General features: G+C 42.2%; 1 protein-coding gene across 2 annotated transcripts; it reads right to left on the bottom strand.

Annotated features, from left to right (window-relative positions):
• Positions 1–8,023: 8,023 nt before the first annotated feature.
• LOC108697895 lies at positions 8,024–21,789 on the bottom strand. 2 transcript variants are annotated; one of them, XM_018228374.2, is made up of 9 exons: positions 21,347–21,789; positions 17,016–17,066; positions 15,906–15,956; positions 13,673–14,052; positions 13,307–13,366; positions 12,811–12,876; positions 12,176–12,454; positions 10,590–10,701; positions 8,024–9,899 (listed from the first exon to the last, which is right to left on the bottom strand). In XM_018228374.2, exons 1-9 carry the CDS (start codon positions 21,463–21,465, stop codon positions 9,668–9,670), a joined length of 1,350 nt encoding a protein of 449 aa, XP_018083863.1. In that variant the 5' UTR covers positions 21,466–21,789; the 3' UTR covers positions 8,024–9,667. The 2 variants fall into 2 exon arrangements, with proteins under 2 accessions (XP_018083863.1, XP_041427664.1); XM_041571730.1 differs by lacking the exons at positions 8,024–9,899; positions 10,590–10,701 and adding an exon at positions 11,620–11,850 and having other exon boundaries at positions 21,347–21,787.
• Positions 21,790–22,037: the final 248 nt, after the last annotated feature.

The following is a 22,037-nucleotide window of genomic DNA, read 5'->3' as shown; positions in this document are numbered from 1 at the left end:
AGCGCGTCTTTGGCACGGATGCAGCGGCAGCATAGTCTGCCACCCCACCGGCTCATCTGTGACCTGCCGACGCGCTGGAATTCCACCCTGCACATGGTGGAGCGCCTCGTAGAGCAGCGCTGGGCGGTCAGCAATTACCTGCTGGAGCACAGTGCCAGGGGTACTCAGGGGGCAGATTTGGAGTACTTTAGTGCAGAGCAGTGGCAGCAAATGAGGCAGCTCTGCCAAGTACTTGCCCCCTTTGAGCAGGCGACACGCTTTGTTAGCAGGGACAATGCGTGTCTTAGCGATGTCATACCCCTGGTGTTCCTCCTCAAGCGCACGTTGGATGGGCTGCTAGAGGAGGGTGACGTGCCTGAGGAGGAGGAGGAGGAGAGTAGGCCCCGTAGGCAGGCAGAGGGGGCTGAGGAGGAGATGGTGCCCGATGAGGAGGATGAGGGAGAGGAGGACTGGGTGCCTGCGCAGCATGGGGAGCAGGGCACATGCCACCCAACCACCCCAGCTATTGTCCGCGGCTGGGAGGGTACAGAGCAGGGGCAGGTCGAGCCAGATGACCTGCTGCATCTGGAGGGCAGTCAAGAAGAGGTTGGTCGGGGGCACCTCTTTTACATGGCTGCCCATATGCAGACTTGCCTCCGAAGCGATCCCCGGGTCTGTTCTATCAAAGACCGGGAGGATTATTGGGTGGCTACTTTGCTTGACCCACGGTACAAGGGAAAGGTGGGGGAGTTCCTTGTACCCAGCCAGAGAGAGAGGAGGATGGGTCAATTGAGGAAGGCTCTGTGCTCAAAATTAGTGGAGGCCTTCCCCCAGTCTGACACTTCTCAGGCCTCCACTACTCCACACACCCAGCAGAGACGGGGGCCTAGCAGCAGCAGCAGCAGCAAGGGCGGAGATCTCATGGGTGTGTGGAAGAGCTTTTTCGAGCCTCAACGGCCAGCAGCAGGCCCAGTCAGCACCCAAAGCCACCACCAGCAGCGGGTGGAGCATATGGTGGCTGACTACATGGGGTCAGTCAGCGTGCAGGATGCCATTCGCCCTGACGATGACCCCATGCATTATTGGGTCTCGAGGCTCGACCAGTGGCCAGAACTGGCACAGTACGCTCTGGAGGTGCTGGCTTGCCCCCCTGCCAGTGTCCTGTCAGAGCGTGTCTTCAGTGCCGCAGGTGGGGTGGTCACTGAGAAGCGGACACGGCTATCCACTGGCAGCGTGGATAAGCTGACATTCATTAAAATGAATGAGGCATGGATAAGCGGGGATATCCAAGTGCCCATTGCAGACAGCAGAGACTAGCCTCCTCTCCTCCTTCTCCTCCATAGATTTATCCTCCTCTCTCCATTGCTGCCCATACTCTCCTCCTCAGTGGTATTGCCCATTCCCCATCTGTCTGCACCTGCTGCCCTTGCTGCTGCTGCTGCTGCTGTAGCCTGCTACTAGCCCTAGTAGTACTGCTGCTGTGCTGCATTGTCTGCAATTTTTTTATGGTGGGGGCCTATCAAAGCTCCTACTGCTATCGTAGATACTACTGCTGCATTGTCGGCAAATTTTTTTAGTAGTTGAGGCCTAACATGGCCTCTAAATATGTTTCTTCGAATACTGCCACATTGTTGGCTAATTTCTTCTGGTTGAGGCCTAACATGGCTTCTAAAAATGTTTCTACAAATACTGCCACATTGTTGGCTAATTTCTTCTGGTTGAGGCCTAACATGGCTTCTAAATATGTTGCTTATAATTTTGCCGCTAAGTTGGCTAATTTCTTCTGGTTGAGGCCTAACATGGCTTCTAAAAATGTTTCTTCGAATACTGCCACATTGTTGGCTAATTTCTTCTGGTTGAGGCCTAACATGGCTTCTAAATATGTTGCTTACAATTTTGCCGCTAAGTTGGCTAATTTCTTCTGGTTGAGGCCTAACATGGCTTCTAAAAATGTTTCTTCGAATACTGCCACATTGTTGGCTAATTTCTTCTGGTTGAGGCCTAACATGGCTTCTAAATATTTTTCTTACAATTTTGCGGCTAATGTCTTCTGTTTGGGGCCTGCCTCATTTAATTCTTCTGGCTCTAATATTGAGTTGATTAAAAGTTACAAGTTACAAAATGACTGTTGCTGCCACTGCTGTTGCTATTAATGCCTCGTTATTTGGCAAAAGTCTTCTCTGTTTGGGGCCTGCCTCATTTAATTCTTCTGGCTCTACTATAGAGTTGATTGAAATTTACAACATGACTGTTGTTGCCGCTGCTGTTGCTACTAATGCCTCATTATTTGGCAAACGTCTTCTGTTTGGGGCCTGCCTCATTTAATTCTTCTGGCTCTAATATAGAGTTGATTGAAATTTACAACATGACTGTTGTTGCCGCTGCTGTTGCTACTAATGCCTCATTATTTGGCAAACGTCTTCTGTTTGGGGCCTGCCTCATTTAATTCTTCTGGCTCTAATATAGAGTTGATTAAAAGTTACAAGTTACAAAATGACTGTTGCTGCCACTGCTGTTGCTATTAATGCCTCGTTATTTGGCAAAAGTCTTCTCTGTTTGGGGCCTGCCTCATTTAATTCTTCTGGCTCTACTATAGAGTTGATTGAAATTTACAACATGACTGTTGTTGCCGCTGCTGTTGCTACTAATGCCTCATTATTTGGCAAACGTCTTCTGTTTGGGGCCTGCCTCATTTAATTCTTCTGGCTCTAATATAGAGTTGATTGAAATTTACAACATGACTGTTGTTGCCGCTGCTGTTGCTACTAATGCCTCATTATTTGGCAAACGTCTTCTGTTTGGGGCCTGCCTCATTTAATTCTTCTGGCTCTAATATAGAGTTGATTAAAAGTTACAAGTTACAAAATGACTGTTGCTGCCACTGCTGTTGCTATTAATGCCTCGTTATTTGGCAAAAGTCTTCTCTGTTTGGGGCCTGCCTCATTTAATTCTTCTGGCTCTACTATAGAGTTGATTGAAATTTACAACATGACTGTTGTTGCCGCTGCTGTTGCTACTAATGCCTCATTATTTGGCAAACGTCTTCTGTTTGGGGCCTGCCTCATTTAATTCTTCTGGCTCTACTATAGAGTTGATTGAAATTTACAACATGACTGTTGTTGCCGCTGCTGTTGCTACTAATGCCTCATTATTTGGCAAACGTCTTCTGTTTGGGGCCTGCCTCATTTAATTCTTCTGGCTCTAATATAGAGTTGATTGAAATTTACAACATGACTGTTGTTGCCGCTGCTGTTGCTACTAATGCCTCATTATTTGGCAAAACTCTGGTGGGTGTCTATCAAGGCTCCTACTGCTGTTGCTGACACTACTGCTGCATTGTCGGCAATTTTTTTTTGTAGTTGAGGCCTATCATGGCTTCTAAAAATGTTTCTTCGAATACTGCCATATTGTTGGCTAAATTTTTTCTGAGGGTTGAGGCCTATCATGGCTTCTAAAAATGTTTCTTCGAATACTGCCACATTGTTGGCTAATTTCTTCTGGGGGTTGAGGCCTATCATGGCTTCTAAAAATGTTTCTTCGAATACTGCCACATTGTTGGCTAATTTCTTCTGGGGGTTGAGGCCTATCATGGCTTCTAAAAATGTTTCTTCGAATACTGCCATATTGTTGGCTAAATTTTTTCTGAGGGTTGAGGCCTATCATGGCTTCTAAAAATGTTTTTTCGAATACTGCCATATTGTTGGCTAATTTCTTCTGGGGGTTGAGGCCTATCATGGCTTCTAAAAATGTTTTTTCGAATACTGCCATATTGTTGGCTAATTTCTTCTGGGGGTTGAGGCCTATCATGGCTTCTAAAAATGTTTCTTCGAATACTGCCACATTGTTGGCTAATTTCTTCTGGTGGTTGAGGCCTATCATGGCTTCTAAAAAAGGTTTCTTCGAATACTGCCACATTGTTGGCTAATTTCTTCTGGGGGTTGAGGCCTATCATGGCTTCTAAAAATGTTTCTTCGAATACTGCCACATTGTTGGCTAATTTCTTCTGGGGGTTGAGGCCTATCATGGCTTCTAAAAAAGGTTTCTTCGAATACTGCCACATTGTTGGCTAATTTCTTCTGGGGGTTGAGGCCTAACATGGCTTCTAAAACTGTTTCTTCGAATACTGCCATATTGTTGGCTAATTTTTTCTGGGGGTTGAGGCCTATCATGGCTTCTAAATAGGTTGCTTGTAATTTTGCCGCTAAGTTGGCTAATGTCTTCTGGTGGTTGAGGCCTATCATGGCTTCTAAAAATGTTTCTTCGAATACAGCCCCATTGTTTGGCTAATTTCTTCTGGGGGTTGAGGCCTGCCTCATTTAATTCTTCTGGCTCTAATAAAATTGATTACAACAATGCTTGCTGCTTGGTTGTCAAATGTATTCACACTATTATTACCCCTGAAACGACTGCGGCCAAAAGTCCTTTGCCTCTGTCATTATTCTTTCTTTTGAAATGATAGGAGTGCTCTAAAAATGTATACAGGGAGGGCATGTGTGTATAGCAGTAACTGAGTGGAACATAGGTGCGAATTGCTCTTCCCATTGATTCCAAAGCAAAACATGGCATATATACATTCATCACTGTGTACAAAAGTAAGGGAAATGTTTTAATGGTAGTCCCAAAGCCATGTCTGGTCTGGGAGTCAAAATAGGCCCTTGCATTCAAATTACACAGAGGCCCAAACAGGCCCCAAACATCAGCCTAGTAAATTTGACTGGAAACCAACCAACCTGGCAACCCTGGCTGACACAAACATAGCCATAAACTCTGCTTAAATTCATGCTGTAAGTAATAATTTAGATTGAATTTGTCCTCTATGAATGCTTTTGTCCTTGAGTTAAATAAACGAGACAACACAGTTTGCTTAATGGAAAGAGGAATTTCATTCCTAGATGATGTCCATCTTACATCCCACTTTCAGCTGCATCTGCTATTTTGCGACTTTCAACTTCACAAGCAGTCTTGTCCCAGTTTGCTGTCCATAACCTTCAAAGAGAACACACGCCATCCTTTGTTTCCAAACACTTTACACAACGTATTCATAGATCCAGTGCAAAGCCCTTAAAGGGGTGGTTCACCTTTAAGGAAACTTTTAGTATGCAATAGTATGGCAAATTCTAAGCAACTTTTAATTTGGTTTTATTGTTTGCCTTTTTCTTCTAAGTTCTGACTCTTTGCAGCTTTTAAATGTGGGTCAATGAGTTGACCCCAACTAAAAAGCAAATACTATGTCAGGCTACAAACGTATTGTTAGTCATTGCTACTTTTTTACATTTAGGCCTCTCCTATTCATATTCCAGTCTCTTATTTAAATCAATGTATGATTGCTAGGGGAATAATGTTACTTCTAATAGTGCCTAATTGCCAAATATAGTGTGACTTAATATCATAATTTATTTTAAAAAATCAATGTATTTGAGTGTTACAGTAGTCAATTTATCAATTTCGTCGCCGTCGCGACGAGGTTCGTCGCCGTCGCGACGAGGTTCGTCGCCGCCGCGACGAGGTTCGTCGCCGCGCGACGACATTCGGCGCGCGCCATATCAAAACTGTGTTTGCGCATGCGCGCGCGTGCGTCATGTGACGCGCGTCGTGTGCGCGCACGCGTCATGTGACGCGCGTCATGCGCGCGTCAAAAATGGGCGTCGCCACTATAAATAGCCCCGCCCGTGCTTACATTTTTAGGAGTGCAGTTTGAAAATGGCAGGACCTGGCATGATGAACCGGGACCAGCTGCGGTACTTCGTCAGGTACCTGCACCAGGAGGGATACGACAATATCCCTCCTGGAGTGAGAGGAATCCAGGCGCTCCGAAGGAGCATAATGGATCGGCTGAGGCGCAGGCTGCGGAGGGAGTACCACCTGCGCTTAAGTTTGCGGGAGCTCCAGAGGATCTGGAGCGACTTGAAAAGGCGCCACAGCGCATTTGTAGATGAGCTGCGCGTGGAGGTGGAAGGTAGAGTTATTTAAAAAGAAAACATCTTATAATGATTTGCTATTTTACAGCAAAAATGTATTTAAGTGAATGCTGTAATTAGGATTGGAACAGTTGACTTTGACTGACTGACATAATTGCAGACAAGTTAGATAACAAGTAAATGAGCTGTCAAATGGAGATTATTTAAAAAGATTATAATATTTATTTAAATGCAATACATGAGTTTCCCTTCTTAACTACAATAAAGCCACTTGATTCCTATTTATTTTGGTATTTTGGAGCAAATGTGTATTTGTTTAGGCCTGTGACAAGGCTAATAAGAATTTTACTTCACTTAAAGGTAGATTTATTTAAACATAATAAATAGGTTTCCCTTCTTAACTACAATAAAGCCACTTGATCAGGCTCGGATCTGTGGAAAGGTCACCAAGGCCCGGGCCTAGGGCTGGAAGATTTTAGGGTGGCGGCATGCTGCCCAACCACACCCATATTGGTTCAGAAAAACTGGGGATGCACAGGAGATACAATAGTTTCCCATGCAGCAATCCCCATTGCTCCTGTCCAGATGATAAAAATTTGCCCGAATAAAGGGGAGGGGACAGGGGCGACGAATGGCAGTGGGCCTAGGGGTGCCTACTATGTAAATCTTGCCCTGCACTTGATTCCTATTTATTTTGGTATTTTGGAGCAAATGTGTATTTGTTTAGGCCTGTGACAAGGCTAATAAGAATTTTACTTCACATAAAGGTAGATTTATTTAAACGGAAAAAATAGGTTTCCCTTCTTAACTACAATAAAGTTAATTTTCCTGTAGTTACAACATGACACCTTATCCTGTATAATTTATACTGTACAAATGCAATTGCTGTGTTACTCAAACTGAAATTTATTCATTGCCAGCTGAATGGATCCAAGATGATCCTGATGATGGGGAAGTACCACCACCACCACCACCACCACCTGACCAGGCAGCACCGCCTGCACCTGATGAGGCAGCACCGCCTCCACCTGATGAGGCAGCACCGCCTCCACCACCTGTCCAGGCGGCACCACCACCTCACCAGGCGGCACCACCAGCGGACGACCAGGGGCTCAGTGTAGGCACTCAGACAGAGCATGCCTACTATGACCAGACTGAGCTCCTGGTCACAATAGCTCATCAAGTTAATGCCATGCGGCAGGAGCTGGGAGAGCTCAGGGACATGGTTGAGTCCGGGCAGAGGGTAGTTCCTCCTCCTCCTCCTCCTCCACTTTAATTTATTTATTTAATCTTGCAGCACCCGTTGTGCTATGTTGTAAATTAAAATTTTTTTTTATATCTCTATATTTTGAGTTCATTTTTCATTTGACTAAACTAATACTCACATGGTACTTGGAATTGTTTGGATTCTAATAACACAACGATGACTATTCTTAATCGTAGTCATTAAAATTACATTACATAGTATTTCAGAATCATTACAATAACATGATGTAAATATAAGGTTCATTCACATAAACATATGGTTTATTCATTTTTATCTGAGATACAAAGCATCCAGATACTATCTGCTCAGATTTATTAGTTGTACTTGTGTTAGTAATCTACTATTAGATATATGAAGTACAGATGGTACTTTTTGGTTAAACAGTGATATAGAGTAGTAGTAGATACCATTACCAGTTGACCAGAGGTAATGTGAAAAAATCCACAAACGTTAAAAGTTTAAGAAACTTGCAAAATGGGAGCCATTTTTTCAAGATAGGAGTCCTCTAACAATGCAGGGCATGTGTGTAGCAGTATACTAAGTGAAACACGCATGTGTATTGGTCTTCCCATGGAGTCCAATCCAATTCAGCACATTCAGACACAAAGCAAAAGATACCATGTTCATTTATCATCACAGACTACAAAGCTTGAAACTAAGGGGAAAATTTTTATTTGTAGGCCCAAAGATGAAAAAAGGTTATACAAACAAAACACCCATAGAAGATGGGCTTCATCAAATTGCACTGCGCGTCAAAAATAACGTCGCGCGTTAAAACACATACTTGCGTCCGCGACAAAATATTTCGACGCGCGACAAAATCGGGCCGCGCGACTCGTTTCGCGAATTTTTCGCCGTTTCGCGAATTTCGCTGGAAATTCGCGAATTATTCGGCGAAGCGAAACGCGACAGATTCGCCCATCACTATGTATGACATATGTATGAGTTTGTTGCCATACATCATAGGTCTAAGATTACTTGCTCCTCCCTTAATACCCACAGCCTCTAGTATTGTCCATTGTACAAGTCTGATGAAAGTGATAATTTGCACTGTACATAATATATGTAATATTGCTACTTATAGCTAGTTGTATTTAATGATTGGCAGGGCCATATTTTTAGTAAAGGCACTCAAGGCTTGCCTATGGTGGCAGCTTTTTTTTTTTTGGGAAGTCCTCTTGTGGTTATATAGTAAAAAAAAAAATTTAAAAATATTACCCCCAACCCACCATTGGACAATTAAAGCTAAACTTGGCGGCAAAGATGAGGGAAAGGTGGGTACATGTGTCAAATGGCAGGGGGAGGAGGATGAGGATGATTTGCTGTATTCGTATACCCATTGACACAAACATGTAAACAAAGGTCCATCATCAAGTCAAAAAAAAAAAAAAAAAGCAAATATGGACACACAATTGCACCTGCATTAATGCCATTTATAATCTATCTCCTGACACTTCCATGCACTTGTGCAGAGTGCCAATGTGTCTGCCCAGCCTGGGAACCCTGTAATGTCTCCATTTTTCCAGGGCTCCACTTGCTGGCAGTGGTGTAACTACCAGGGGTGCAGAAGGTGCAATTGCACCTGGGCCCACACCCTGTTGGGGCCCACGGAGCCGCAATGACTTTTACAGTGCACACGCCAGCAGCATTCTGGGGCAAGATTCATCCTGTACCAGAGAAGTTACGCCACTGCTTGCTGGTTATGTCAATAGGTGCCCCAAGGTAGTTAGCACATGTTGTGGTACAAGAAGAACAACTGGTTTAACCAGACAGGACAGGGAGCTCAGTGGTTTTCATCCATTAGCCAAGTTTCTGTTTTGTTTAGGACTGAATCACTTCTGTTAAGTGTTGTTATCATTATTAGTAGAGGTTATAAAGTGTTGGCAAATTCTGCAGCTCCGTATAATGAACTGGGCACAACACAAGCAATATGACAGAACAAAAGACAACTGCAAACAATGTAAATTCATGAGTAAATTAAGACATAAGTAGAGAAGGCTTTGCCCATGAGTGCTTACAATTTAGTGTAGTGCTGTCCAACTGGTGGACCACAGGCTGCATCTGATATCTCTAGACATGAATGAAAGATAAATGCTTTCCACCTTAGAGTCAATCCTCCACGGATGCTGACTCACAGTAGAAGTAGCACTTTTGGGGCAATGGCACATTGGTAATTCCAAGAGGTTTTTATCCATACAAGCATTTGGTAGCTCTGAAGGACAAGGGCAGAGAAGACTTAATAGTGCCTCAATCATTTGTAGGTTGATTGTCACTGGCTTGACAGGTAATTGCTTCTTGGATTAAAAAAGTTGCTTGTTGTACAGTTAAATGTAGGGTCGATTTTGAGCCTTTTGTCCCCTGCTCATTAAGCTACTAATTGCCTGTTGGGGAAAATACCTGGAATTGTTCTGTTTACCATTGCCCTTTCTTCAAGCCTCAAGGTTCCTGGTGGTTCCACAAAACCCTTTCCCCAGAAATGTCTTTTCCCAATATCACTGAGCCATTACTCCCTTTGGGAATTGGATCTTTTCATTCCTTTCAGAGGCTCCATCTCAGAATTCCCATTTGAAACACTAATTTTCCCATCAGTCGTAGGGATGTGGCCATTGTGCTCTGCAGTGTTCCCTTCATGTGGCAGTTGCTCCATTTCATTCTGCTCTGGGACCCTTTCATCTTCCGGGACCCTTCCATCTGCCGGATCCCTTCCATCTGCCGGATCCCTACTACGTTTCACACTAAGGAAGAAATGGCAATAGGGAAATTAATTTAGTTGATCCTTTAATCCACCAATGATACAGGGGTGTATGTATAATGAAATACATGAATAATAACCAAACATATTTCAAATTGTCTATTCACTTATATAAAACATTCATATTCAGGATGAAGCTCAGTAACATTTGTTTTGAGTAGAAAACAGCAAATCCCACATGATACCACATTTTCATTGGTACAGGCCTTGGGGTTACAGAGTAACTGGGAATGGCTTCACGGCTGTTGGGAGCTCTCCATAACTTTAATTTATTACAGAGAATAAAGTGGGATATAACATTGTGACCCGGGGAACAGGCTTTGACATTAAACTGACAACACAGTTTTGCTCCATGTAAATTGATTTAATCCTTTTTCCTTTTGTTATGTATGTTGTGCCTGACCTTTGAGATATATTTTTCTTTTTTTTGCTTGTTTTTCTACTATACAAAATGGATCAAGCCCACGGCACTGCCTTGAGTCACTGGTTTAATTTATCTGTGTGGCCACAAGGAAAGCAAATAAAATATCTTCATGTCACTGTAGATGAAATGACCAATAACAATATCGCAGACTGAGCGCCTGAACATCTCAAGATATTCTAGAATGCGACATTAATGGATCAGCGCACACTTAAACCACTCACACCATTCAGGAGGAAACTTGTGACTTACCATAAATATATTGCGACAATACCAGATGCCACTAATATAACAACTGCTGCAGAAATCACAAAGGTAGTGATGAAAGGGTTTGTATGGTCATTGGTTGATATATCGCAGCACCCTGAAATAAAACGATGGGTTCAGAGTCACTGGTCCAGCAAATACACAGTTATCTAAATCCTGATATGGATCTTGTGTGCTCGGCTGATGCAATTTATGTAGTTGGGAAAGAGTCATAGGGACACTGATAAAGCTACATTTTTGCATTAACACAAGTGGGAGCTATCATATTGATACCTCTGGCCTGAAACTATCCAAGTGAATCTGGGGAAGAATCGTTACACTAATTTGTACCCACCGTATTTTTCTTACCAATTCCATTGAGGCCCCAGACTTATTTATAAAGTCCAAAACCAAAATCTTTTCACTTATATAGATTCTTGCAAGGCCACCATTAGAAATCACAACAAAATTTTCTGGGCCCCACCCTCCCCAAGCCCCACTCCATAGCAAAAAGGCCACACAGACATCAGCACTAAAAAAGGTAAACCCCCCTCCACACACAAGTTATAAAAAAGCCATTGTTGGTCAGGGCCCCCTTATAAGTAAAAAAAAAATTGGTGCCAGGGCCCACCATAAAAGTTTTTTAAAAATATTGGTGGCCATGGCCCCCACTTAAAAGTTAAAAAGAAACATTGGGCCCCCAGAGAATATTAACAAACAAAATATTGGTGGCAGGTGCCTATAGAGTATTAAAATAATAAATTGGTTAAATAAAATAAAAAAACACATTGGTTTTCAGTAGAACTGAACTCATGGCTTCAAGTTTTTAGCTTTCATGGCTTCGGGACTTCAACTTCGGCTCCTTTTGTGATTTTGGGTCTTTTCGTTGCTTTGGGTCTTTTTGCAGCCTCAGGACTTCAACTTCAGCTCCTTCCGTGGCTTCTGGTCTTTTTGCGGCTTCAGGACTTCAACTCCGGGTCTTTTCGTGGCTTCTGGTCTTTTTGCGGCTTCAGGACTTCAACTTGGACTCCTTTTGCAGCTTTGGGTCTTTTCACAGCTTCCAGGCTACTTCGGCTCCTTTTGCGGATTTGGGTCTTTTTGCAGCTTCCAGACTTCAACCTCGGCTCCTTCCTTGGCTTTGGGTCTTTTCGTGACTTCAAGCCTTTTGTGGTTTCAGGACTTCATCTTTGGGTCTTTTCGTGGCTTCGGCTCTGTTCTCGGCTTTGGGGCTTCGGCGCTTCCGGACTTCAGCTCTTGGGGACTTCAGCTATTTAGGACCAGCACAACTTTAGCAATGTCAAGGAGAACCCAGCTATTTTCAAAAAGTGGAGCACAATGCATAAGATATTAATTATCTTATGCATTTGTTACAGGAGTCAATGGATAATGATGAATGCATCTGTGCCCCAGTATTGTCCCTTTCATTACTCATAATTGTGCACGTCACTGTAACTCGCACTGTTATTAGACTACAAATAAACAACCAAATAGCACTGTTGGTGTTTCTCATTTTAAATGACCCTACAATGGCTAAAAGAACTTGGCCATCTGAGATCTCATTATCTTCATCATGTGACAAAAGTCCTCATTACCTGCGGGTACGGATTGTGCTGACTCCCCCTTTGATTTGGTGCCATATTCCAGATTGAACTCTTTATAATCCAGATCCCTGGTATTCAGATGCAGACATGTTGCATTAATGAGCGTCACGTTGGATACATCAGTACATCTCTCTGTGTATGGCAGACTTCGGACCTGGAAGTGGCAATATTTATCTTTGGCCGCAATCCTGATGAATAAAAGTTGGTTGGTCAGGCTTTCCCCTCGGCTGCAGAGTGAGTGTATCTGGCAGGTTGAACACTGGGGAGAAGCTGCACCAAAAACAAATAAAGCCAATTACTGGTAATATGAAAGTCATATAATATGTTTATAGAAGGTTAGAATAAATAGCCCTCCATAAACAAAGAACAAAACCTTTAGCAGCCTCGATGTGCCAGGTCCCTTCCCATTGCTCAGAAATATGGCGCAATACATATACTTTGGAGCAATACATGGTGGTCACTAATAGGGAGCAAATTCTATTTGATAAACATTTTGTTTCTGATGCATCAGAGAAACCCAATCAGCCGCCTTCCTACCCACAAAAAGGAGAACTAAACCTCTAAAGACCCCCCATGTACCAGAACCCCAGCCCCCGCCCCTTTGGCAGCATTGGAAGAGAACTCACCTTGAGTAAAATCAGTTTTCCTGGCTGTTTGCTTGTCCAACTGCTCCTTATTCATTAAGGGAGTCGCTGTGAAGCCAAATACAGACATCACATAAGGAATGAATGTGCCAGTGACACTGAGGTTGTGTCTTTTAGCTGCAACACTGGCGTGAGGAAAAGTTATTCTGGGAGATGGATTTTAGACAAATACGCAGGTAGCCCCATACATGCCCCTTACTAACCCCCCATTCCTTAGGTGCAAGCAAGGTCAACTGTGGATACAAGGAACATTGGGTGCCCTGTACTTCTCACCTGCTGAAGGTAGGCATTAAGTAACCCTTGTGCCGCAAATCAGTGCACATGGTGCCTTAAGTGTGGCCCTAGTTTATGTAACTGACCCCCTAAAGATACATTGTTTTTAAAAGTGACACCTAAAAAAATCCATAATACAAATGTTACTGCAGTAGATAGATATTTATATCCCCTACATAGAGTCGATCTCTCATTTTGCACTTACCCAATGCATTGCTGATCAGCAGGAACCATATCACAGCTGCTGGGATTTGCCATCCAACTCCTACAGGAGACAGAGCAAATTATCACAATGGGAAATTTTTTTTTTTACCCTCATTGGACCCAGTTTCTTGTTATAACTTAGTCTAACCCTCTGCTTTGTGTTTCGTTGGCCAGAAGAAGAACAGAGGGACAGGGAATGTGTTAGCAGGGAGGGTTGGTTTGGAAGGATAGTAAGATAATTCACCTAGAACTTGGTGAAATTTTAACCCATTTTTAAGGCTGCTTTACATTGCACATATACAATGTTGCAGGCTTATTACAAAATATACCAACAAATGGTACAACCTTTGCATGAATAAAATCCTACCGCATCTAATGAGTTTTGAAGATATCTGCAGCAACAACATGACCCATCGATTATCTCTTAAATGTAGTGAAGGCATCTCAGCTACTTCCATCTCAGTTGCTTCTGCCCTCCTCTTCCTACTTCTTCTTCTTCTTCTCTTTGCCTTCCTTGGCACTTTTCCTGGGCTGCTTTGGTCCATGTCCTCAGGCTCTACTAGCTGTTGATGACCTGAGTCATTGGGGGTTGAGATTGGTGGTGATTTCTCTAAGGAAGATCCTTTCTCTTGGGCGGTGGAACTTATATCTGGTGACTTCATCAATTTGATATTTTCCTTAACAGCAATGTCATCCCCTAGATCATCTTGTCCTCCCTTCACAGCAAGTGGAATTACATAGAATGAACTAAAAATAATTTTTGGAAAAAAAGAAGCAAAAATTAAATGAGTTTAAGTGTCTCTCAATACAGCGTTACCTGTATGATGCTATTGGACAGTGACAGCAGGTTCATGGTTGAAACTTTGCCAAAAAGTCCAATCACATTGCTCAGCAGAGGCTTTTAAAAATAAAAATAGCAGGATTGAACCCCACCCCAATTTAAGCACTTTACATGTGTATGTGAATGCCCAAAAGTGTTTACCATAGGACACCATATATTTTTTTAGAAATTACGACATAATAAGTCTGTTTTCACAAAAAAAAAAAATCGAGCAGTTCAAACGTTTTCATAAAAAAAATTGAGCAGTTTGAACGTTTTCATGAAAAAATCAAGCAGTTCGAACGTTTTCACGAAAAAATCGTGCAATTCGAACGTTTTCACCAAAAAAATCAAGCAATTTGAACGTTTTCACTAAAATTCGCGGCGAATTTTTGCGGCGAATTTGCGCGATTCGCGCCCAGCGAAAATTCGCTGTAAAAATTCGCCGGCGTCAAAAATTTTTTCCGAAAAACGGACGCCGGCGTCAATAACGGGCGCCGGGGTCAAAAACGGGCGCCGGCGTCGAAAACGAGACGCCGGCGCCGTTTCGCGATTGTTTCGCCGTTTCGCGAATTTCGCGCGAAATTCGCAAATTTTTCGGCGAAGCGAAACGGCACAAATTCGCCCATCACTAAACATAATAAAGACAAAACAGACCCTCCAATGCCCTAGACATGAGCCCACCCTAAAACAAATGTGACATGCCCCTCAAATGGATGGGAGAAAAAAAATCTTTAATAGTTACAACTTTTAAATACAATCCCACGTTAAAATATGAAAAAACACCAGTTTTTTTTTTTAGAATTTTTATGACTTTTCGGCATACAGGATATGATGTCACTGACATAAGATTTAGGGTGTAGCTTCATCTTATTAGTTCGTCAGGTTTAAAGGAAAACTATATCCCCAAAATGAACACTTAAGCAACAGATAGTTCACATCATATTAAGGGGCATTTTAAAGAATCTTACCAAATTGGAATATATATTTAAGTAAATATTGCCCTTTTACATCTCTTGCCTTGAGCCACCATTTCGTGATGGTCTCTGTGCTGCCTCAGAGATCACCTGACCAGAAATACTGCAGCTCTAACTGTAACAGGAAGAGACCCCCTGACCAGAAATACTGCAGCTCTAACTGTAACAGGAAGAGATCACCTGACCAGAAATACTGCAGCTCTAACTGTAACAGGAAGAAGTGTGGAAGCAAAAGACACAACTCTGTCTGTTAATTGGCTCATGTGACCTAACATACAGTACAGTGAATCCTACGATCCCAGGGGCGGGCCTTATTTTTTAAAATGGCAATTTTCTATTTATGATTACCCAATGGCACATACTACTAGAAAAGTATATTATTATGAAAATGGTTTATTTACATGAAGCAGGATTTTACATATGAGCTGTTTTATGCAATATCTTTTTATAGAGACCTACATTGTTTGGGGGGTATAGTTTTCCTTTAAGGTCTGGTAAAATTTGCACTTTAGTGAATTTGTGGAGTAACGATCGTTCGCCTGATCGAAAATGAGTCTGTCTGTGCTAGCGACGGTCTCTTTCACTAGCGAATAGGATTTCTGATGAATTTTCACTAGCGACGGCCACTTCATCCTTTAGTAAATCTGCCCCATAGATTTTTTTGTGGAGCAAAACATTTTTAGCAAAGAATTGGTAAAATCAGCCTCCCGAAATTCAAGAATCACCCTCCGCATATGAATAAAACCCTCCCCTATTATTTGCTTTTATTGTAGCATCAGTTGCAATATAATTCATGTAGTTACCTGGTTTCCTGCACTGGGGTCTTTGCTTGGTCTTGAGCCTCATTGTTTGAGCTGTAATTAAGAAAGGACAAAATAATTGGCATGTAGACTTTGAGAAGGTTTGTAGTAACTTAATAAGGTTTACTGGAAAACTGATATCTATGAATAGATGAAGTTTAAAGAGAAAATCAGGCATTTTCATGATGTTACATTGTTATGATGTTGGGTAACAACATGAAAGAAGAGATTTCATCACCCTAAGTCATAACCAACATTTACACAACATCCTCCAACTAACTGGAGTCATGTGTTGAACAAAACATCTCTTCTAGTGATGAGCGAATCTGTCCGTTTCCCGAAACTGTGAAAAAAAATGCAAATCATTGAAAAATTTGCAAAACGCATTGAAGTCAATAGGCGTTTTTCATGTGGCGATTTCTTTTTTTGCAGCGACTTTTTTGTCCAAATGCATTAAAGTCAGTGGGCTTTTTTCTTATGGTGACTTTTGTCTCAGCGTCAATTTTGTCTTGGCGACTTTATTGGCGCTGTGAAATTTTTCACAGCAGATTTTTGCCGCAGTTTCGAGAAAAAAAATTGCAGATTTCGCAGTGAATCCATGCTGGGTGAAACAATTCACTCATCACTAATCTCAATCCTCTTTATCCATATCTAGGGATGTACCGAATCCAGGATTCGGTTCAGAATTTGGCATTTTTCAGCAGGATTCGGATCCTTCTGCCCGGCCAAACCTAATCCTAATTTGCATATGCAAAATAGGGGCGGGGAGGGAAATCGCATGCCTTTTTGTCACAAAACAAGTGAGTAAAACATGTTTTCTACTTCCCACCCCTAATTTACATATGCAAATTAGGTTTCGGATTTGGTTCAGTATTCAGCCGAATCTTCGGGGGTTCAGCCGAATCCAAAATAGTGGATTCATATCCATATCTAATCCTCAGTCTATACCTGTGGGTTGGGCCCGATTTAGGATTTATTTCTTGCTACTGACATAAAAGAGGAAAGGTATGTTTAACCCCGTAAGTACTGTGTGCACTTTTGTTTGCAACTTTTGAAGGCAGTACCTTTAATAACTGGAGTGCAGGCAACTCAGCACGACCCATGAAGACTTACCTGGTCTCTTGTACGGGGGTAATCAGGGGGACATCTTCCTTCTTGTTCCATCTGAAAAATGAACTTGTATCAGGGTTATCCAATTTCCCACTAGTTTCTCAGGGTTTTGTCATGTTTATTGGTAAAAAGGGGAAGAATTAACTCTTCTCAGTTATAATTGTCTCCTTACTCCTCAGACACCCAAGGAGTTCTGGATATATTCAAATAAAAGAAAAAGAGAAAAAGAACCTTGTTTGGGACTGTATTAGTTTTTCTATAAGTTCTCCGATTTATTTCTCAATACTTCAGCCTGATATGCTCTAGATTAAGGATCAATTATCCCACAATAGTCACTTAATAATTGAATAATCCTGGTCATGTACAGCACATAGCAATTTACTACACAACTACATTTTATATTGTTGATTTCATCTCATTTAGCGAATCCCTATCGCAATCGATATAGCATTTGGGGAGCAGTGCAGAAACTGTATTTGCTTTAAAGGCCTCGTCTCTCTTAAAAAAATGCTCATGAATATCAACATTTGTAGTTGATGCAGAAAACAGGTATGAAAACTTCTTCTTGAAATGTATCTGTGGGGCATGAATTGGCTGAGGCAATGTCCTTATAAATATTTTGAATGCATAATTTTGCATTATTCCTCATCATAAGACAGTGGGAGTTATCAATAACAAATAGGGATGCATCGAATCCAGGATTCGGTTCGGGATTCGGCCTTTTTCAGCAGGATTCGAATTCGGCCAAATCCTTCTTCCAGGCCGAACCGAATCCTAATTTGCATATGCAAATTAGGGGCGGGGAGGGAAATCGCGTGACTTTTTGTCGCAAAACAAGGACGTCTAAGATGTTTTTCCCTTCCCAACCCTATTTTGGATATGCAAATTAGGATTCGGTTCGGTATTCAGCCCGAATCTTTCATGAAGGATTCAGGGGTTCGGCCGAATCCAAAATAGTGGATTTGGTGCATCCCTAATAACAAATATGGCATTTTTTAAAGTAGACGGAAAGGTAAAATCATTTGGCGGGTGGCAGGTTGTTCGATGACCCCCAGTGACACTAATTGCTTCATTCCCACCAAAGCTTCAATAGGCACAGGGGATGCCTGGGATACTGGAAAAATATGGCTTTGCCCAGGACCTGCCTGGTATTAGCGTGCAAATAACATCAATAACAGCATCAGAATGGGAGTTAACTTGGTGCAAGTCATTTAATATGTAGCAGTCACTCACTATTATGGAAGTACCGTATATACTCGAGTATAAGCCGACCCGAGTATAAGCTGAGGTACCGAATTTTACCTACGAAAACTGGGAAAACGTATTGACTCAAGTATAAGCCTAGACACAACTACAGCCCTGTCTCCCAGCAGCGCACATTCCGCCAAAGCGACCCCCCCAGGGATCAACCGGACTTCTTTGCAAAGTTGATGGTGACAGAGAATCAGCTACTGCCCGCTGACCCGAGTATAAGCCGAGGTAGAATTTTTCAGCACATTTTTGATGCTGAAAAACTCGGCTTATACTCGAGTATATATGGTAAGTAATCCCATAGCTTCCTTGTATCCGCCCTGTACCTTATTCATGGAACACAAATAGCAATTACGTATCTATGTGACTAGTGCAGGCATACTTTTGTGTAATCTTGCCCTTTAGTAAATAAACCAGGGCCGTAATTACAGAAGAAGCAGACCCTGCAGTTGCAAGGGGAGGGGGAGGGGCAGCAGTGTATGGAGCCCAGTATGTCTATAATTAATAAGCAATTTCAATATATATTGGTAGAGCAGGTTAAAGGGGTTGTTCACTAGAGATGTCGCGAACTGTTCGCCGGCGAACTTGTTCGCGCGAACATCGGGTGTTCGCGCTCGCCGGAAGTTCGCGAACGTCGCGCGACGTTCGCCATTTTGGGTTCGCCATTGTTGGCGCTTTTTTTTGCCCTCTCACCCCAGACCAGCAGGTACATGGCAGCCAATCAGGAAGCTCTCCCCTGGACCACTCCCCTTCCCTATAAAAACCGAAGCCCTGCAGCGTTTTTTCACTCTGCCTGTGTGTGCTGAAGAGATAGTGTAGGGAGAGAGCTGCTGCCTGTTAGTGATTTCAGGGACAGTTGAAAGTTTGCTGGCTAGTAATCGTTTTGATACTGCTCTGTTATTGGAGGGACAGAAGTCTGCAGGGGTTTGAGGGACATTTTAGCTTAGGTAGCTTTGCTGGCTAGTAATCTACCTTCTACTGCAGTGCTCTGTATGTAGCTGCAGTGGGCAGCTGTCCTGCTTCTGATCTCATCTGCTGACTGCTGCAATAACAGTAGTCCTTGTAAGGACTGCTTTTATTTATTTTTTTTGTTGTTTTACTACTACTACTACTACTACTACTATAAGAGCCCAGTGCTATTAGTCTAGCAGTGTTGGGGAGTGGGACTGGTGTGCTAATCTGCTGCTCCTAGTAGTTCAGCAGCACCAACTTTAATTTTTTTTTTTAATATTCATTTTTTTTTTATTTTACTTTTTTTATTTTACTACCGCTGTAGTAGTGTATAAGTTGACCTTTTAGGCATTATTTGCCCTGTAGGCATTATTTGCACACTGTTTTCTTCAACCCGCCATCGAGCTGTGTGACCTTGTTCCCATTCTGTCTAAATATCCATAATATTACCGTCTCCAGAAAAAACACCGGAGTCACTTTTTTCAAGCAGCATTCACATATTTTACGTAATCCGTATCCACCGCTGTAGTAGTGTATACGTTGGCCTTGTAGGCATTATTTGCACACTGTTTTCTTCAACCCGCCATCGAGCTGTGTGACCTTGTTCCCATTCTGTCTAAATATCCATAATATTACCGTCTCCAGAAAAAACACCGGAGTCACTTTTTTCAAGCAGCATTCATATATTTTACGTAATGGCGAAAAATGACTATTTTCAGCATTTATATGGCATATTTTTTCTGGCAACTGTGCTTCAGTGGCTGCGTCCAAAAAAACTGGGCAAACAATGCCTACAAGGTCAACGTATGGCAGTTGTTTAAAGAGAACAGTAGATTACTAGCCAGCAAAGCTACCTAAGCTAAAATGTCCCTCAAATCCCTGCAGACTTCTGTCCCTCCAATACAGAGCAGTATCAAGCAGATTACTAGCCAGCAAACTTACTATCATCTGTCCCTGAAATCACTAACAGCTCTCCCCCTACACTATCTCTTCCAAGCACACACAGGCAGATTTTTCAGATACATTTTTGCCCTTGATCCCCCTCTGGCATGCCACTGTCCAGGTCGTTGCACCCTTTAAACAACTTTAAAATCATTTTTCTGGCCAGAAATGTCTTTTCTAGATGTTAAAGTTCGCCTTCCCATTGAAGTCTATGGGGTTCGCGAACCGTTCGCGAACCGCTCGCATTTTTGCGCAAGTTCGCGAATATGTTCGCGAACTTTTTTTCCGACGTTCGCTACATCCCTATTGTTCACCTGTGAGTTAACTTTTAATATGATGTAGAGACGGATATTCTGAATTTGCAATTGGTTTTCATTTTTTATTCAGCAGCTCTCCAGTTTGCAATATGTCTACACCCTCTCTTAATAAGTTTAGGAGCTTTCTTGGATATTATATATTGAATTTTGGTTATAATTCTGCTCATGTTTTCTTCCATACATATTTCCGACATAGGCATTTTTGAAGGAGGGAAGGAATGGAGAGTAAATCAGATAAATATTCAACAGCAATACATTTCTCTCTTTTGTTCCCTTTTTTTACATAGCAGATTTTTCGTGCTTCTTTAGCTTTTTAAAATTGGCATAATAAGATGTAAATTAGAGTTTGTATGAGTTAATGCACAAATTTATAGCTTGTGGCTATTTATATGGCGCCAAGTAGAGGGCGCTGTCATACTACCTATTTAATGAAGCAGCGATTACTAATTCGTGAGCGGCTGAGAATATGATTGAAGGAGCCTTTCCCGAAGCATTAGGCCATGTAAGACCTTCCACCAGTTGCAATAAAGTGCCTTGATTCTATCCGGAGTGCCGCCTGATTCTTGGATGGAGTATCATGCTTAAGGCTCAATATAAATATAAAAGTTTTTTCTCCCATCTGCTGTTGTTGAACTACTTCTTTCTATATCCTCCCAAATGACAATATTCATTTATGCATTCAATGCTTAAAGATACACACATTAGTTACAATCTGCACTAGAAGTTGTTTACGCCTGTGCACATTTCACATGTATTTTTTTCCTCCTCATTCAAACTTTTTTTTTAATATTTTGAGCGTTATGAAGGTTTATGAGGAAGTGCTTGAAATCGAGTGTTTGATCTCTTTATTGAGCCCCTCCTCACCTTCCTTACCTGGAGAAATGCAGTTCCAGCCTCGCCTTTATGCCCTGGGGTGCCCAACACAACAATTGATACAAAATGAGAATGACGGGGTTCCTTGTTTTGGTCACTGAGTCAAGGTGAGACTCCATGTCCCCTTCCCTGTTCTCCCAACTCTACCACCCGTGGATCTGGATCTATTGAGGGACTGGGTAGCAATGAAGTCTCAGGAGCTTCCCCCTTGGTTTGGATTGTGCAGATTCCAGTTCCTGTGAATATCCGTGGACTGTGCCTACGATTTGCTCCCGTGGCTGTGGCTCCCCACTGAAGTCACAAGTCAGACACACTTTCTTATTTCTGTAGAAAACTTTAAGGAGACTCGTATCTTCTGTCTTCTCTTTCTGCTCTGCCGCTTGAACTGATTCATTTCCTCATACCACTGATCTCATAGTTGTCCCTCCTCCTGCTCTGATGCAACTTGTACAGTATATTCTTTAAAGGACCAGTAACATCAATTTTTTTTTAAAGAAAAATTCGTTAGAATACAAAGAAAAAAAACACCAAGACAAATTAAAATTTCAAATTGCAAAGCCTTTATTAAGAAATAACTTCCCGAAACTCCACTTCCTGTCCTCTTCAGAAACGGCGATATGGCGCCCATCCAAGGTATTGTCACAACAAACCAGGCAGGGTCTTCATCAAACCACAATAGTTATGTTTTCAC

The sequence above is a fragment of the Xenopus laevis genome, chromosome 7S (genome assembly GCF_017654675.1).
Source record: "Xenopus laevis strain J_2021 chromosome 7S, Xenopus_laevis_v10.1, whole genome shotgun sequence".
In the NCBI taxonomy this organism is placed as follows: Eukaryota; Metazoa; Chordata; class Amphibia; order Anura; family Pipidae; genus Xenopus; species Xenopus laevis.
The sequence above is the reverse complement of the archived record's forward strand: the minus strand, read 5'-3'. Positions and strand labels throughout refer to the sequence as shown.